At 44.4% G+C, this 19,307-nt stretch overlaps 1 protein-coding gene across 1 annotated transcript; it reads right to left on the bottom strand.

The window, feature by feature from the left end:
* Positions 1–10,998: 10,998 nt before the first annotated feature.
* Positions 10,999–13,880, bottom strand: KCNS2 (potassium voltage-gated channel modifier subfamily S member 2). Its single transcript, XM_040546626.1, has 2 exons — positions 13,586–13,880; positions 10,999–12,803 (listed from the first exon to the last, which is right to left on the bottom strand). The coding sequence occupies exon 2, from the start codon at positions 12,764–12,766 to the stop codon at positions 11,333–11,335; it is 1,434 nt and encodes a 477-aa protein (XP_040402560.1). The 5' UTR covers positions 12,767–12,803; positions 13,586–13,880; the 3' UTR covers positions 10,999–11,332.
* Between the last annotated feature and the right edge of the window lie 5,427 nt (positions 13,881–19,307).

The following is a 19,307-nucleotide window of genomic DNA, read 5'->3' as shown; positions in this document are numbered from 1 at the left end:
GCTGTGTCCATCTGCACAGTGTTGAACTTCCAAATACAGGAGTGGCTGATGATAAATGAATCAATGCACAAGTCCATGAGATAGCATTAGTCACTATTAACAGGCATTGGTGCTTCTAAGTGGAATGTATTCTGTACAAATTCTGTACAGCACTCCGTGTGCATGCTGTTTTATCAAATGATGAAGGTTGCATTTTCTTTTTTAATTGTATTCATGGATATAAAACTAATTAAAAAGACCATATAACATGAGGAAGCCTTTATTTCTTTGCATTTGTAAGTATTCAGGGCTCCGTCTTACTGAGGTGTTTCTTTCTGTACTTCAGAAGGCAAAGGCGGGTGTTCTCTAACATACAGCAAGTTGGGAAATTGGTTTAGGGAATTTTCTGTACCAGGCTGTGGTGTGACAGTGTTTTGTCCACTATGGCCAATGAAAACCTTGGAGAAGACAAGTCCTGGGTAGCAGGTGATTTTTCCTGCCAGTGTTTTGTACCAGGTGTTGTCGTATTGTAATCCTTTTTGGGAAAGGCAAAATTACATTGCTGGCCCAGCGTAAGGTCATTAAGTTGCACATGGTGATTAGCCCCGTTAAGTTTGTTGTAAAATACATTTTCTTCACAAACCTATTTTCTTTTTATTGTTTTAGTGTATTCCATATGGAAAGGGACTCCTATTTACATGGTGTGCCTCATCTGTTTTTTGTTTTCCTTTGTTAGAGTGTTTAAAGAATACTCATTAATTCCTCCTGGTTTGCTTCTCCCCTTCCCCCTGCTCAGGAAGACAAATGTGGGCATTACTTCTAAGAGCTTTCCCTTAGTCAACTGTTCTTGGGATGTTGTCCCACCAATGCCAGCAACAGCATTTATTCTTTTCTTCAGTGACCAGAGATCATTGAAGCAAAGTCCTATTTTCCTGCCCTATTTTCCCATTATTTGAAAATATGGTATGTTCAGATCTTAATCAAAACTCTCTTTTTTCAGAGTATTTGTTAGTCCCAGACTGAATAGGTACTAAGTGCTTTTTTCCATTGTTTGCTTTACAAATTCCTCTGTGTGGACTCATTGTTAATTTCACTAGGTCTTAGAGAGTCTTCCAGGTTAGAGGAGATAACTCTATTTGTCATAAAAACAGGAAGAAAAAAAAATTCTTCAGGGAGAGAAGAAACACCATATGGCATTTGCACCTGGTCAGGTTTCTCCCAAGGCTAACTATGGATGTTAGGAAAAAAAAATACATTGGCTGACATCAACATCTACGTAACTTACTGTTCCATATCCGTGTTTCACATCTGACTTGCTTCCATTAAAGTTTGTTGTTTTTTATGTTTGTGCTTTGTTATTCAGTTGCCACTTTTACAGGTAGTGTTGTTTTTTGGTTTTGCTTTTAATTTATAAATGAAAACATACCATAACAATGTCAAGTAAATAAACCATGGGGGGAAACAAAACAGAAAAACAATTGAAGTCACTGAAGGGATGGTTCTTTCTCTTCCTTTCTTTCTCTGTGTGTTCAAGCCAATGCCTGTGGTCAGGGAGGCCTTGTAAGAGCCAGCTCACCATCCTAGGGTCAGGGCCATGCTGCGGTGGCAAATGGCTTTTGATGCAACTTTGCTTTGGTGGCCGGACTTCAACCTGGCCTGGTGCAGATGTAGGTATGCCCACACGATTGTCAAAGGTGTTTGAAAATCACGTTGAATCTTTGGAAAGGAAAAAGTTCCTTGTGTCCATTTCTATAGTGATGTACAAAAAAAAAAAAAAAAGGCTTGGTGGCCATTAGGAAATAATCTTAGCACAGTGGGAGAGTCTGTGTAATTGAATCAAGTAACAATTCCTTACCCTACACTACAACATTTCTTAGTCCAGTTGTGCCATTCCTTGGCTTCTCAAGGTTTCACTGTAGGCAATGGGTTTATCTTTGATGGAAGTGATGGTGGGAGCAGGAAGCTTGCACGTGCTAGGGGCAAACAGCCGAAGATCTCGCTTGGTGCATGACCACATGCTTATGTACCTGGATATATGTTTTACTTGGTCAAATTAATTAAACTGTATGGTCTTTACTAAAGACCCAGCTTGCTCAAAGTGGGTATTCTATATATGTATATATATTTTATATTACAAAATCTCTCCCTGTCCCATTCCCAGAGAGAAACACAGCCCCCTAATCACATTTCTCCCCTCAAAGACAATATTTGGAACTGCCTGGTATAATCGATGTAATCCTTCTCTCTCTGTACACAGGTGTGCACATATACACACACAGACACACACCCTCTGCCCCCAGCTCATTCCTTCACTCACTTCTGGTCACTTCATGTCTCTGGCCCTCGGATATTTATGGCTCGACGCCTTTCCCTCTTGAGATTTTTCTGCTGCTTTGCACTCCTCCTGGACTTCCAAAGCCTGCATGGTTACTGTTAAGGAAAAACGCACAGCAAATACATCAAAGAGGAAGACCAAAAGCTTTTGATTTGATTTATCTGACGCTAAGCCTTTAGTGTGATGCATCAATTGATATTTCATTTTTATTACAGTACAATTGGGTATACAGACTTAACAGCGAGAGGTGTCCTTTTGATCTCTCACAGCACATGAAAACAGGTGTCATAGTCCAGAGATTATGTAGGTCAGAGATTATTTGAGGAAGGATTAAGTAGAGTTACCATTTTTCTTAGCAACCATATCCAAAAGCATGAGATTCTTTTTAAAATGTGGGCCTTAATTCAGCTTGTAGATAAGTCATATTTATTTGTCACATACCCTTTCCCTACTGAAACTCTGGAAGAAGGACAGAATTTTTCAAGTGCTTTGCATTAAAAAATGCAGAAACAAACCAAACTCTGTACTTATAAATACAGTCAGTAAAATAACTTCTGAGTCTCTTAAAATCCTGTTTTGTTCTTTTTTTCTGTTAGTTTATCTTTGCAGAATAAAGTTCTTGAGAGTCTCCAGAAAATAGTAGGGTGACTGGACTAATATTCAACACTGTACTGACTTGTACGCACACCTAATTAATTATAATCCAAATCTGATTTACCTCTGAAAAGTAAGAAGTCTCCGATGCAGTAAGTACTGGTGCTGTATTTCAATAAATACAGCTGTACTTCTGAAATACTGCTCGTATTCCAAGAATCTCTTTGATCCCATTAGAAACCTGAACACACCCAGAAGTGATTTGGTAGCCCCCTATGGGTTTGTGCTAGAAAGGGCTGATGGGCTCTGCATCTCTTGTGTTTTTCCAGCAACCTCTTACTGCCAAGGAAGCAGAGCCACCACCGACTGCTCGGCTTTCATACAAGCCCATTAGCTTTTGGGGTTATTTGTAGTCCACAATTTCATGTGTCTGAAATCAATGGCAATAATGTTGTGTTTGATTCAAGCAACCTATGTCTGCTGTTTAGTGTAGTTGTGTTTTGTTGACACAGATGTTTAAGCAGCCCTCAGCTATATAATTATTGGGATAAATTTTGGGATTGAGAATTGGAATTTGGAATTGAGAATTAAAAATTGGGATTGAGAATTTCTATAGTCATAGGACCAATAGCCCCACATCCCAACAGTTAATGCAAATTTATCCAAGAGCGAGTACAATTTTGAAGCCTTTTAAACGTGGTTAACATTGATTTATTCAGCCTATCAACTGACATAATTTTTATACATCTCATAGCACTTATCTTCAGTTACTGCCTCCACAAAAAGCACAATAATTAGGTCTTACCTTGCAGCTGAAGTAGGAGGGAGTCTTATTAGCAAAATGTTTGACTAATAATTTATTTTGTAGACAGACATGCTGAACTGAAGTGTTTAGTTCAGCTCTTTGCTCCAGAACAAGGAACGGTGATTAAGTCGCATTTAAGAAGAGATTACTCTCGTGTTTCTGAGCCATCTTCCACCTTCTGTACTGTTCAGTGGAAATGAGGCTGCTCAGGACTGAACGTGTGCAGTGCTGCAGATCTCCAAAACTACTGGGTTCCCTCATCACAGCAAGCAACAGAAGCTTATTTGCCTTTTCGAGCTGCTTCCATTCATGTGTGGGTTTGTTTTTGTTTTTGTTTTCTCAATGTATAGGATGAATGTTGTTATTTTAAAAGCCCAGTGCCCAAGTAGCTTACTCTTTCATTCACCGCAGCTTTTTTCTCACCTTCTCCAGCAGGATGAAGAGATGCATTTTGCTTTTAGTTGTGTTCTCTAAGGAAAGAAAAGTGCCTGATATTCCAGATATCTTGATTCGGGAAACATTAGCTCTCTGTCAAAACACGCAGTCTTTCTCTTCTATATTCTTGGTATGCCTAGACTGACCTCTCTGTGCATCTAAAGGGAAATCACTGAAGAAAATCAAATGCACCTAAAAACACCTGCTGCCTCCCGCTCCCAGCATGACTCCTGGCACATTGCATGGTTTCATTGCTGCTCCCGGGGCTTCACTGGGACCAGAAGATCCCATTCTGACTCAGGTTCGCCTGAGGGGGGCTCAGGGCTGTGGCCCACGCTCACGGAGGAGCTGCAGGAGATGGCGATGCTGCTGCTACCTGGTCTCTGGCTGTCGGAGCTCCTCACCCTCAAGGAGTGCAAAAAAACAGTTGTCCAGCCCCGTAGGTAGCTCACCTTCTGGCTGAACGTAGGGGGTCGGAGACTTGGGCAGTTTGAGATGTTCCTGCTGGGGCACCGGCCTTGCCCGTTGGCTGGTGGTGCAAGAGGGCGTCACATGGGGGCAATGACCCACTCTTCCTGCAGGTGCGTGCGAGCACCGCCAGCCTCTTTCCATCTTTCAGCTTTCTGCAAGGCATGCTCCCACAGTGAGTTAGAAGCTGTGCCTTGCTTTGGGAAGAAGGAAGAGTGAAACAGCACAATGAATGGGCTTTTCCTAAATGTAAATTACATTTTTAGTGTGTGATCTTTTGTCATGCCTGGTAAACCCAACGTACGGAAGTGTTGGCTCAAGATCTGGGGTGCTTAGGCAGTGGTACAATGGAAATAAATTAGAATGTACTTGGTAATTAAAAGGCTGGTCATTAAAGGGTCTGTGCTGAGGTATAAATGTTCAGAACATTACCTGGAATGGGACAGAATGTGAATTTCAAAAATAGCATGGTAATTTAGGAGGAGGATTTCCACTGGAAGTTGGAGAGATTCATATTCCTAAATCAGGAGCTCCGACCACCCGCTTTGCTGTGCTATGACCCCACCACATCACCCCTTCGTCACACGCCAGGGGGCTGCAGGAATAGCCACGTCACAGATGGAGAGGGTGAATCAAGAGAGCAGGGCTTACAATGGGGAGAGCTGTGGCTGCTGGTAAGCCAACGGTGACATTAGAGCGTCACCAACCTTCCAAATGTGGTAACAATTTCTCCAAAGGCCAGCAGTGCAACCGGTGGAACAGTCTGCTCAGAAGTGCAGACTCGTGCACCACGCAGAGCACCTGCACTGGTGGTGACCACCAACAGATGTTGGCATGGGCATCTGCAAATGATAGCAAATGAGAGCAGCACTCTTCAGATGCGTAGAACAAATCAGCAGGTTTATAGCAGAATTTGTCCAATCCCTGAAAAAACGAGCCCTGTTTATCTCCGAATAGGGTTCAGTGAGAAGCCAAACCCCACTGGTACCTTGGAAGGAAGAAGAGCTTGAGGTGCTGATGTTTCTTCTACGCTTCTGTGAAGTTGAAGGGTTGGCTGCATGCCGCTGCCTCCTCTAGCCAGCTGCATGCATTTATCAAAGTGAAGACTTCCATGATTTAGGGTTGTGTGAAAAGGGTGAGATGATGTCAGGCAAACAAATTGCTCCTTGTCCAGTTTGACTCTCAACCAGAGGCTGTGAGATGATTCCCCATTTGCTGTACTAGCAGCAGAAATAAACACCAGAGCCAGACCTCGGCCAGCAGCATCGCGCTATTTTGGGAAATACTTTCTAGATTGCTTGGAGGTTGCCTCTTCCAGCTGATGACCCATCCCTTTATGCATGAGAGGTGAAGAGATTAACGAACCTTGATGAGGGCGATACAAACTCAGCAGTTGCTCAGAAGGCACATATGTTATGACCGTGAATCAACTAGGTGGAGAACTGGTGCTTTGAGTAATGTATTGCCTGTTGTGGCACTGGTAAACCTGTCAATTACTCCCAGGTGAAAAGCATAGTCCTTTTATTTATCTTTTTTTTTTTTTTTCCCCGAAAGGAAAAGGCAGAATCTGTAAAAGATGCTTCAGAAACCAGATGAGAATATTGTTCTAGCTCTGCCTAAATAGTGGGGCATCTTAAAAATAAGTTACAGGAGTTAAAATTAATTTCTGGTGTAACTAAAGGGGAAGCCAGGCGCATAAATAGGGGAGAAAACAAGCAAACAAACAAAGAACATGATAAGAAAATACTTGTTTTGGTACAACACCTCACCACGGGGTATGAGTGGTGACTGTGGGTTGGATGTTGTTTGGAAGTACCATCAAAGGTAAATGAAAGTCAGGAATATTGTGAGAGGAAACGGATAACTAAGACAGCAAGAGCAGTTACTCCAGGGGCTTTCTGCTGCTTGTATGTGCACAGCTGGGGCCTCCGAGGGTGGGGGTTGGTTTGGAAGAGATGAAAGGTCATGTCAAATTGATTTAGCACCTACAAGTGCTATTGGTATGCTGCTTAGTCCCTAATCTATGAGGTAGAGAACAAGAAGCTTGTGCTATTTGCTCATCTAAAATATGTTTCAATCCCCTCCCTCCCCCCAATTTACTGCATTTATAAAGTAGAAATTTAGCTTGATGTGTATATTTAAAATAAACCTGTCTTCACAAGAAGATGAAGGCTTCTCTTTTATTATAATATATACTAACAATATCCTGAAATGTAAATAAATTCTTAATCTCTGTGTTAATATACATATTTTGTGCATTTAATTTCCATGTTGTGGCACAATGCTGAGATCTTGAGTGAGTAGCACACTACGGGGACAAGAAACGCAGTACAAAGAGCACCAGATACTGTAGTTCGCTGCCATCTCATAAAGTCCTGTACAAAAAAAAGGTACCAATACTGAAGGTATTCAAGTTGGAAAATTAAATGCAAAGTTCTTTGTTCTTAAGTTTTCCTTGTGAAGTAGATCATGCTGTACTACGTGAAGAAAAGACAGTCTGCTTTCAAAGTGGGCAAGGTAGTCTGCAGGGAGAGAGAATTTGCAAGTGATGGAAGTATGTGAATCATAAAACAGGCAATAATACAAAATCCGAACACACATAAAAAGCTTAATCACAATCTATGTATAGATTTTACTTCTCGGGAAAATAACGTAACATATTGCTTCTCGGGGACATCTCTGAATGATAGCCTAGATTTGTAGTAGAAGTCAAGATTCTCTAACAGTTCATTCCTGGCAATAAAGTAAGTTTCTCCATTTGGAATATTACCATAATCCTCATTTAAGCACTTCGGGGCTTTCAGCCTAAAGGGAGCAGTAGCAGCACTTTCACTGCTGTCAGGCAGGTGACCATCAAAAGGCAGGAGGAGCACGTACCACAAGTAACGTTTTCACTAAACTGCACACCCATAGTAAGCAGGTTGTTGACCACACTGATGTTCAAGTTTCAGATACTGGAGAAAGTTGCCAATTAGTCCACTAATACTTTAATTCAGACCTGTAGTTTTATAACTGAAGATGCCCTGCTCTTACAAACCAGTGATTTAAAAAGCCTGGGGCAAGTACTGGTTACTCAAAAAGTACTCCTTCTCTTGGCCTCATAAAAGTTTTTGAGATATTGAAGTTTTTTGTCAAAATATAAACATTTTTCTGTTTAATGAGAAATGAAGACGGACTGGACTGGAGCACTAGCAAGAGGTTACTTCATAAAATGGCAGGAAGGATGGGCCTCGTTCTTCCTTGCCCTCGTATTTTTGGTGAGTTAAGACAACATTACTCGGAATAATTGTCATCCTCCTCAGTGAAAAATTCTGTTAGCCTAAGCAAATATTAATAGCGCTGTATAAAGTGATCTCATTCAAGATACAATGCTGTGCAGTGCCAGCTCAAACAGATTAAATCTAAGCAGAAGTAAGGCAGAAAAAAAAAAAAAAAGCTACATCCCCTAGGATGATCAGAGGAATGAGGCTTGCAAAAAAAACTAAAGGGATCTTGGCAGGTATCGCCCCCTGAAAATAAGCCTGTAAGTGCATGTGATGGCTGTCTATCTATACATCATGCATGCAAGCACTAGGAGGAAAAGGAATTATTTAAGCTACAGAAGAGTGCCGGCATGAGAAAAGCCTCATCTAAAGCAGCTGTTAATAACATTATGCTAAAAGTTGCACAAGCCTTGGAGAGCAGCGCAGTTCTGGAACGCACTTCCAGAGTAGTGGGAGCAACGTCTGACTACTTCTAACATAGAGCTAGTTAAGTTTATGAAGGGAATTCCTGTGTACTGCATAAAGTCATTGTCATGATAATAAGAACATATTAAATTTCAGTACTTTATTTATTTAGTGTCTTTGATCCAAAGCACTTATATAAAAAAGCAATAATGAAAATTCCTTTCAACCAGTACAATAAAAGTCATAATTCCTTGGGGTATTTCATTTTCTTTAGTAAAATGCAATTTGGACACATTCCATTCAATACTTGCAGAAATGACAGAGCATCAGCCCTATGAGTAATAAATCTAGGACATAAGATAAGCTATAGGTTATTGAAATGATGTGTTGCAAAGTTTGGAATCAACCTTTGCAATGCTAAACTCACAACAGCTGAGGAAATTTGTGACTCTTTGGCAAGTTTACAGATCTCCTCAAATAACTTCCCGGAAAGTCACTGGTTTTGAACTCCATGAATCTACTGCTCGCGAAACTGAGATAAAACCACTGCTTAGAGTGAGGTTGTCTGCAGGTCCCAAAGCAACAGACCCAATGGGGGCTGCGTTGGCCTCGAAACCAACGGGAGATTTTCCCTCCTCAGTATTTAACCTGACTGGAGTGTACAGATGTGCTACACAAACCCTTCTCTTCCTGCTCTTATTTCTTTCACAGAGTTTCAATCCAACAGGTAACCTAGTGCTGTGCTGTGTTTCATATGGGTATTTGTAGGTGTATGATAGTTTAGACTCATGCAATATGAAAAAGAGACAAGACTACTGAATTTGTGCCTGCGATGACCCAGTAGAGAACTTGAACCAGCCTTCCAGAAGTGAAAAACCTCAGCAAAATGTTTCAAATTTGGATGCCTAATTTGGGTCATCCAAGTCAAGCTTCAGGGCCATGTATACAGCTTTTTGATGTTTGGAGACACCGAGCAACATCTTGCCTACTGACTTCACGGCTTGTATAGGCTATGCTGAAATCTGTACAAGTTTTATTCTGATAAGGCTAGAAGGGACCTGTTTTCCTCACGATTCATGGCTTATTGACCTCAGGGGAGGGTGTTCAAAGGGAATTTTTTGGGGAGGGTAGGGTGTAAGTTATTTCCCATTGTGTATCCTTTGACAGATCACTGGAATCTGATCCTGGGTGCTCGGCTTTCTGGTTTTAGGTGGAGCTGACACACCACCACCACCAAAAGATCCAGACAGAAAGCAACCCCTAACAGTCTAAAAAAGGACTTATCCATATCATATTTGCTTTATTCTGCCAGTTGGGCGACTTTAATTTGGGTGCCACTCCTCGTTATGGTATGCAAACACAGGCTTCCAAACAGGACAAATTCAGCTTTAGTATTTTAATTTTCGTTCTAACCTGTTTGAATTTATTTTCCGAACCTCCCCAGTCTTCACAAGAAAAAATAAAAACAAAAAAGTAGCAGAACATGTAATAAATGGGGCAGAAAAACTGCAGGATTTGAAGAGAAATGCTGCTCTGCCCTCTGAGTGCCAGGAGTTTGTTTCACAGCACAACTCACCAGAAATGTAAGGGCTCTGCCTGTTGGCTACAAGTGCTTGATCTCTGTACAATTACATAAGGGAAAAGGCTGATCACTCAAATAATAAGTTTATGTAGATTCATGGTTACTCTTGAGAACCCAGATGATCTGCTCTCTTAAAAAAAAAAGACTTGAAAAAGGACAGGCCAGCCCTTGAGAGGATTTAAACTGGCTACATCACAAAACCGGGTGGGAGGATCTGCCCACAGTGAGTGCAGTATTAAGCTCTTTTTCTGTATCTGTTCTTTTCTTAGGCCCTTACAGTCTTTCTTAGCTGTAACTTGTGAGTTCTTTTCAGAGGGAAAATGTGACTTGCAGGGTATTTTTTTCCCCTTAGAGTTTCCTTGGCAGAAAGCGTAATGGAATTGGCTGCCATCAACACCTGCTTTCAAGCTTTCCTGATAAAATTAGATTTTGTATCTCAGCATCACATATGGCAACTTTATAATTAGTCTTTTTACAGTATATGAATGTCAGTTTCTAAAATGCTGCCTGTACTGTTCATGTGGGAATATTTCTCTTCATTAAACAAATCCAGATTTTCCACTGGAGCTCCTAATTGTTGAAAACCCACGTTTTTGTGTGGCTAATCTCAGAACCATTTTGATGGGCTGAAATGCAGAGCATTTCATTGGAACAAGGCTGTGAACACATCCCTTCTGAAAAGAGAGCTCTGAGATGTCTTCATGCCCCTCCACACCTAGAGTCACTTGAGGAAGTCTTTGAATATGCAGCTATCTGAAAATGAGGGTTGGGCTTCTCCAGAGGGCTCGGTGTTGACCTAGTTTTGGAAACAGAGGTAGGTCTATGCTTAGGAGCTTCTAAAAAGTACTACGGTACACAGCATCTCAAAACAAGAACACCCAGTTTTTAACACATGTGCTAAAGAGTAAGCAAACTTCCAATGAAATGTGAAGCTCAGAGGTGTTTTCAGACATGTGATGAGCAGAATTACCAGTCAGAAAGATGGGGAAAAGTGTTCCCGTGTCAGTGATTCACAGGTGATTCTTTAAAAACAGTTATAAAATGCATCAGAAGTCCTACATTTGCCTCGTGATGGTCTTGAACTAGTACAGATACCAGTATAGGTGATAGGTGATTTGTTCATCATTAGTTTCACAGCTGAGAATTTTTATTCCACTCGGGTACACTCATCTCTCTGCTCAAATGAGGAAGTGCACAAAGTAATAAATCATCACTATACTGCTAGCACTAATGCCATGGGAGTGGTAACACTTGTATGAAAGGGTCAGCATTCAGTACCGATGCAACAGGATGAGGATGTGCAAACTGTCAACTTGTAATATAAATTTCTGTAGTTTCTCAAGTGCAAAGTTAGTGCAGTGTCAGCAACATTATCCTCTAGGAAAAAAAAAAAAAACACAAATAGGAAAACATTCATAAACGTAGCTCTTGATAGCTTTCATGCAAACTGCTGTCAAACTTGTACACTAATGCAGTGAATCATTCAGGCTCAGCTCACTGGGGGTACTCCTGCTCATATTGGTAAGACTGGCCATAAGGGATTTAACTTTATAAGCATAGTAGTCCCTTAAATTGACCGATGGAACTTCTTTCATGCCATCACCAAAATCACAGCTTCTCATGGCACTCTCTAACTGCTTCTGACGCCTGTAGAAGTGGGAGAATTTATTGAAGATCAGTGTAATGGGAAGCACTACCACTAGGATACCGGCTAGGATGCATGCAGATGCCGTCAACTTGCCAGCAGTGCTCCCTGGCACAACATCCCCATAGCCAACCGTGGTCATGCTAACCGTAGCCCACCACCAACAAGCAGGGATGGTGGCTAACCCCTCATTCTCTTCTTTTTCAATGGTGTAAGCTACGACTGAGAAAATTGAGATGCCAACAGAGAGGTAAAGTAAAAGAAGCCCTACCTCTCTGTAGCTATACTTCAGGGTGGCTCCAAGAGACCTGAGACCTGTTGAGTGTCTAGCAAGCTTTAAGATGCGAAAGATCCTCATGAGTCTCAGGACTTGTGCAACCCTGCCTAAATTTGCCAAGGTTGGACTACTTTCCACCACCAAGTTGACAATTAAGGTAATATAAAATGGTAGGATGGACATTAGGTCAATCAAATTCAGGGCATGCTTGAAAAATTTTAAAAAGTCAGGAGCTACTGCAAATCTCGCCACCAGTTCAAAAGTGAACCATGCAATACCAAAGTGTTCCACGATTTCAAAGCGAGGGTCCTCCTCGGGGGTCCCGTTGCTGTCAACAATCTGAAAGTCTGGGAGGCTGTTCAGGCACATGGTCACGATGGAGCCCAGCACCACCACTATTGAAAGGACACTGAAGATTCGGCTTAAGACTGAGTAGCCAGGATTATCCAAAGCCAGCCAGAGCTGCCTCCTGATGTTTCCAAAGGGTTGTTTGTCAAACTTAGAGGCATCATTGTAGAATGCCAAAATCTCATCAAAAGAAGATGTGGTACTTTCCTGGTCACTTTGTTCCTCCCATTTCTCTTGGTCTGGCTCCATTTTCCTCCCATGGTAGCTGTAACTGCAGCATGAGTCTATAAAGAATTCATTGATTCCCCAATATTCAATCTCCTGGCTGAAAGAAAACACACAGAGTTCACCCATCACATGGAGCTTGCCAGTGTTATAAAAATGTAACACGTAAGGGAAGAGCTCAGGGTTCCTGTCAAAATAAAATTCGTTCTTGGTGTCATCATAGTCATCGCAGAGCTCCAGGATCGACTCCTTCGAGTGGCAGCTCAGCAGTTTGCCCAGTCTGGTCTCGGGGAACCTTAGCAATGTGTTGGATCTCATCTTTTTCTTAAAGCCTCCAACGTTGATGCTGATCTCATTGTCTTCAAAATTTGCCTCAGATAAAGCCTTCAGACTCTGCCCTGTCATAGTGAGCTCCTTCGAAGGGTGTACAGGGAGTAAAAACCTAGGATACAATTGCACAAAAAAATCAGCAGAATGGGCAAATCTACAGCATGTTCACCCACTGACTTTCTTTCTGTCCTATTCTTTCCCTTTCCTTCTTTCTTCCTTTCTTTCTTTCTTCTATTTCTTTCTTTCTTTCTTTCTTTCTTTCTTTCTTTCTTTATTTTTTCTTTTGTTTTCTTTTTCTTTCTTTTTCTTTTCTTTCTTTCCGTCTTTCTTTCTTTCTTTCTTTCTTTCTTTTTTCTTTCTCTTTCTTTTTCTTTCTTTCTTTTTTTCTTTCTTTTTCTTTCCTTCCTTTCTTCTTTCATCTTTTTTTCCTTCCTTTCATCTTTATCTTTTTTCTTTCATCTTTATCTTTCCTTCCTACCTTTTTTCTTTCCTTCTCTTTCTCTTTCATCTTTATTTCTTTCATCTCTTTCTCCCTTTCATCTTTCCCCTTCTCTCTTTCATTCATCTCTCTCTCGTTCTCTCCTTGTATTTCCCTTTCTTTCTTTCCACTCCTCTCCTCTCCCTTCCCTTCCCTCTCCCCTCTCCCCTCTCCCCCTTTCCTCCCCCCTTCCCCTTCCCTCTCCCACCTCCCCACCGAAGCCCCCTCAGGGCTGCTCCTTTGTCTCAGCGCCGCTCCCCTCCCTGCTCTCCCCCGACACCTTTCCCCCCCTCACCCCCTTCCACCCACCTCCCGCTGCCTCCTCAGCCCCCCGGACCTCTCCTCCCGCACCGGGACAGCCCTCCCGGGGCCCCGCAGCCCCCCGCAGCCCGGGGGGGGGGGGACTCCCTCCCTACCGTGCTCCCTCAGCGGCCGCGGCGCCCTGACGGCCCCCGCCCGCGTCCCGCCATCGCCGCCTCCTCCCGCCGCGGTGCTGAAGGGACAGCGGCGGCTCCAGCGGCGGCGGCGGCGCAGCTTCTCGTCATGGCGACGACCCCCCGCGGGGGCCGCCCTCCCCTTCTTCCCCGCCGCTCCGACCTCACAGCCCCGCCGCTGCCGGCTGGGGAGGGGCGGCACGGCGCAGCCGCCCCTGGGCGGCGGGTGTGCGGCTGTCTGTCCGGCTGTCTGTCTGTGTGTACGGGGGGAGGTCTTCTGACGCCCCCCCCCCGCCGCCGGTGCTCTAGAGGTACCTCTAGAGGCACGGGTGTGCCTCGCCCCCCGGCCGCCGCCCACCGCCTGTGGCTGGGCTGGGGCGGAGGTTGTACCTCACGCGTCAGGAGGCATTGGCATCAGTCATCGAGGCTGGGGAGACCTCCGAGATCATCTGGTCCAACCATCCCCCTGCCACCAATGTCACCCACTGAACCGTGTCCCTAAGCACCACGTCCAACCTTTCCTTGAACACCCCCAGGGACGGCGATGCCACCACCTCCCTGGGCAACCCGTCCCAATGCCTGACTGCTCCTTCTGAGAAGAAATGTCTCCTCATTTCCATCCTGAACCTCCCTTGGCACAATATGAGGCCATACCCTTGAGCCCCACCCGCAAGACACCCCCCGGTATTAAAATACAACCCTGTAAGTAACTCCATGCAGACATGGGGTGGGACAGGTCAGTGATGGTGTCTGCCATCGGCTGGGTCTCCAGAGCCTACTCAGACTCCTACATGGGGTGCCATCAGCACCCCACCGTGTCCCACTGACACTGCTGCTGTGTGTGGCTGGAGCCCCACACCTCTGGGGACTCTCCCACAGGGTGGTGCACGAGCCACAGCACCCTCAGCCCCCCAGGGATGCTGCTTCTTGCAGGCACTGCTCCTGCTTGCCTTTTCCTGGCTGATGCTTGGCTCTCCTGATGGCGAGTGCCTGGGACGGAGGCTGTCCTGCTGCCCCCCTTTCCCCCTGGGTGTCCCTCCCTTTGCTGTAGATGCCCCAGGGCTGGGCTCTGGGTCCCAGCGGGCTTCGCCACACGTCCGCTGGCGTTTCACGGACCTCTCCTGCTTCCCATCGGCTGCACAGTTAAGTCAGTGTGTGACAGCCTCCTCGCCTCAAGGCTGATTAACCCATCACTGGGGAAGGACTGATTATACCGGCTCTTAATGCCCAGGGACAGGGATGGCAGGACACAGGGCTGGGAACCACCACGTTGGGCTTTCTGAGCTGTATGTCTCTCCTTGCTCTCCAGGGCTTGGCTAAATCACAGAACTTCTCTGCTTTAGTTTCCCACTCACCATTAGAACAAAAATAACTCATGTTCCTTAGTGATGTTGCAAGGAATAGTGAGCTACTGCTGACAGTGCATTCAAGCAATGTCTTTTCACCAGCTCTGCACTACCCTAGATATCTAGCGGGGCTTGAAACATATTGAATTTGAAAAAGATGTATTTTTCATTACTTTTCTTTTTTAGTTTTAAATTAGATTTTTTCCCCCTAATGCTGCTTTGGAAGAAATTGAGTGGAGATATGCTTAGAGGATTTTCAAGCTTTTATACAGTGTCCTCTCTTTTTAAGCTACTTGGCTAAGGAAAAATATATATATATATAGGCAGCCTCATGCTAATTTCAGGAAATGCATTTATCCACCTCTGTTCTTATACTTTCCCTGGAAAAGTCACCAGTCACTCTCCATATCTAACCTGGGATATTTCTGTATTTTCTCATTAAATGGCACAGCAAAGTTCATGCAGAGATGCTGGAAATAAATTAAACAGCAAAGTAATATAACTGTGTTAGGATACAACTCCTCCAAGGCTAATATAACTGCTCCTGTAATTAGGGCTAATTGGCTCAGCCGGAGCATTTTCATAATAAGGCTAAAATGCTGCTAGCACCCAAGGTAGTAATCCAAAATTGATCTGAACGTTCCTGCAAGGCATGCGCTCTGCTCCACAGCCACCCGCTATCGCTGACACAGTGCTTTTGCCTTTTCCAGCCCTAAGAACAGGACGAATTGTTGCAGATGCACTCACATTGGTGGAATCTAAGGCAAATGATCCACTTTGGTATGTCAAAAGGAACCAGATATGTCATTTTTTTTTCTGAAGATGAGCCAGTGATGTATCAGAAAAGAGTGAAGTTCAGGAAGGACTAGTAATAAATCAAATAAATACAAAAAATGGCTTTGACTAAACTGCCCTGGATGGGGGAAAATAGAAGAGGAGTGTGGAGGTGGGGCTAGCATGGGAAGGAAGCAAGACAGAATTGCCTTTTGGGCAAGGTAAATGGGTGACTAACATCACCTGAGGGCCACATCACAAATAACCAACTAGCTTTGGGTCTGCTGGCATAAGCTGTTTGAGACTGTGTGAGAAGGACAGGGTTTGTTTTATTGGTACACAGCGTACCATGTTATTTAAGGAACACGAGAAGGTGCCAGCACTATGTGAAGGCATGGGCTAGGTGCTGGTGCCTGGCTGGGACTCCTGTGGCATGCCTTGCATGGCTATACACCCTGCCTTGGGTTTGTAGTGACCCAAAATGTGACAGAATCGGGAATTATTGCCATGCTGGCAACAAACTGGGGGAAGGAAGCTGCCACCTGGACACGTTGTCCATGTCCCTGTCTGGGCCCTGTTGGCAGCCCCACAACTGCACTACCCTGCAGGGAGTTTAATGCTGATGGGGGCATGTGGCACTGAGAACCTGGGTGCCTTGTCAGCTTTGGAAGAAGTGAAACGGCTCTTTCTGCAGCCTTAATTAAATATTGAATAGGATCTAAATGAAGATATTGGACCTAAGTCAGTGTTTTAATCAGCACTTCCACTGGCTGGTGGATAGATTCACTTTGGACGTAAGGCCACAAACATCTATTAGGCTGGAGGTGGGAAGTCTGAAATTAAGATTTACTGGAAGATCATCCCCCTTCGGTCCTGGAACCAGACTGAAACTTACATTCTTGCTGACCATTTCCTTTTGCACCAGATAGATTGGGAAATCCTGGAGTCTTGATGTGTTACTTTGAGATCAATAGATAAAATCTGATTTTCTTTGCAAAGCCTCACAGACAGCTGGGAGCAAAGCTAAGATCTTTTCTTGACATCATTCCTGCTACCTTGACCATTGACTGTGGCCAGCTGGTAAATACGTTTATAAATATTTATTTATTGATATATATATTTTGCACATAATGCTCATTTAAATACTGGAAGAGGCCTGTTACAGAATATTGCCAAGTCAAAAAGAATGAATAACTTGACAATGAATTTAAACAATTTCTTAAAGGCTACTTCCCTCTCTGGATGCTTACACAGATGATGTGAGTGCAGCCAGAACTGGACAGAGCCCCCATCTGACAGGAGATATGAAGAGGAGGGGTTGGTCTAAATCCACCTTGCTCTTACCCTCTCATGTCAGCATGGTGGCTGCTCTCATATCTTTTAGCTGCTGGTGATCTGTGGCCAGCTTTTTCAAATTGAAGTTTTAAAGAAGCCGAGTCTAGCCCATCTGTAGGATCTTTCAGCTGTTCTTGAAAGAACGGTGTCAAACCTCCCTCCCATAACCCCAGGCAGAAGCGCAGTGCCATTTGCTCATGAACCTGCTCATTATGTAAGTGTCCTGACAGACGTGCCTGCTTTCCTTGGGAGGCAAAGGCTTTCTGTGAGCTGTTGTGGCATTTGCAGTATAAAGCTGGGGAGGGAGGTGAGTCAAATGCGTTACTAAGCTTGAAGTTCATAAAGCAGTGGCAGTGATGTCTGAAAACAAACCTCTAATGTGACAAACTGAAACTCCTGTGGACCACAGAAAGGCCATCTGGCAGCTAAAGAAAATGAACCACGCAGCCTGCGTTTCATTTTGCCTGACAGTGGCTCTACAGTGGCAAATCCTGATCATTTGTGGTGCTCTGAATGCATGAGCAATGAAGGTTTGCTGTGATGACTCTGCTGTCCCCTGCCTTTTGTTGAGACTTGACCTGCTTAGTCACTGCTGTGCCTGCAGCACCTGATGCTTGACTACAAGGGACACTTGATAATATTTACCTTTGCAAGCCCTGTGGGCAGGCAGCACTGTCTTCCTTGAGGAAATCACCATACCCCGGAGTCATGGAGTGCAAGGCAAGAAAGGATCATTGGCTTCCATTTAGCACAGACTGTGGAACTTCAGCCTCTTGTCCCCTACTGAAAACTGGTGTCTGTGATGGGTTGAATGAACCAAGCCTACAAACCTGACTGAAAAATATTAGAGGTGTCTGCAGTGGGTACGTTTACATGAGCATTCTGCTTGGGATTAGGGTTGTGCTTTTGAAGTCATCCTCCTGATTGGCTCCAGTGCTGTGATTTGGTTTACACTGAGGCTGAGAACTGCATTCCTTTTGGATAAAAATGTCCCAAAAGCTGAGCTGCAGGAGTATGTCTAATGCAGTCCAACACAAATGAATATTCAGTCCACAGGACTAGCCTAGAGCTACTCCAAATAACCCCTGAATCATCTATGGCATGCACATAATATCCTCAGCACCATTTTTTTTCACTTTATTGAGCTGCTCTGAATGAGCCACACCAGTTGTGAGTGTATTTATAACCAATGCCTAGCTCAGGTGTAGGTGTCTGTACTGTAGGTACTCTATGTTAAAGGAGAGGTATGGTTGTACTTTGGAATTGTAAAGCATTTCCAGTAGCAATAAGCAACGGGGAAGAAAGGTTCTCAGGACTGCAGGTTTGGATTTAAGATGATGCACTGGGAGAAGAACCCATTAAGAGCAGCCCTGCGGAGAAGGACCTGGGGGTTCTGATGGTCAAAAAGCTTGACATGAGCCAGCAGTGCGTGCTTGCAGCCCCAAAGGCCAACTGCATCCTGGGCTGCATCAACAAAGGAGTGGCCAGCATGGGAGGGAGGAGATTGTCCCCCTCTGCTCTGCGCTTGTGAGGTCCCACCTGGAGTGCTGTGTCCAGGTCTTTGGCCCCCAGCACAAGAAGGATGTGGGGCTGTTAGAGTAGGTCCAGAGGAGGGCCACGAAGATGCTCAGAGGGCTGGAGCACCTCTCCTGTGAAGGAAGGCAGAGAGCTGGGGATGTTCAACCTGGAGAAGGCTCCACGGTGACCTTGTTGCAGCTTTTTAATACTTAAAGGGGGCTTATAAAAAAGAGAGCAACTTTTTGCTGTCAGATAATGACAGGACAAAGGTGAATGGCTTTAAACTAAAAGAGGGAACATTTAGATTAGAGGTTAGGAGGAAATTCTTCACTCTGAGGGCGGTGAGGCCCTGGCACAGGTTGCCCAGAGAACCTGTGGATGCCCCATCCCTGGAGGTGTTCAAGACCAGGCTGGGTGGAACCCTGGGCAACCTTACCTAGTGGGTGGCATCCCTGCCTATGTCAGGGGGATTGGAACTGGGTGGGCTTTAAGGTCCCTTCCAACCCAAGCTGTCCTACAATATGATTCCGTTCTATGATACTGGGGCATACCGGCATACCAGTGACATTCTCTGCACATTGCAGAAGTGTTTCTGCAGAGGGAGAGCAGAAAATCTATGTGCCACGCCTGGGTTGCCACTGCCACCCCTCACTAGCTACCCAAACATCCTGATGCTGCAGGTAGTGTCTCACTAACCTCTGCCTGCTGAAAGTCCTGGAGCTACTCTTTAA

The sequence above is a fragment of the Cygnus olor genome, chromosome 2 (genome assembly GCF_009769625.2).
Source record: "Cygnus olor isolate bCygOlo1 chromosome 2, bCygOlo1.pri.v2, whole genome shotgun sequence".
Classification (NCBI taxonomy): Eukaryota; Metazoa; Chordata; class Aves; order Anseriformes; family Anatidae; genus Cygnus; species Cygnus olor.
The sequence above is the reverse complement of the archived record's forward strand: the minus strand, read 5'-3'. Positions and strand labels throughout refer to the sequence as shown.

Excerpts from the sequence above, each read along its gene's own strand:
- KCNS2 (XM_040546626.1), bottom strand. The coding sequence starts at position 12,766 with ATGACAGGGCAGAGTCTGAAGGCTTTATCTGAGGCAAATTTTGAAGAC.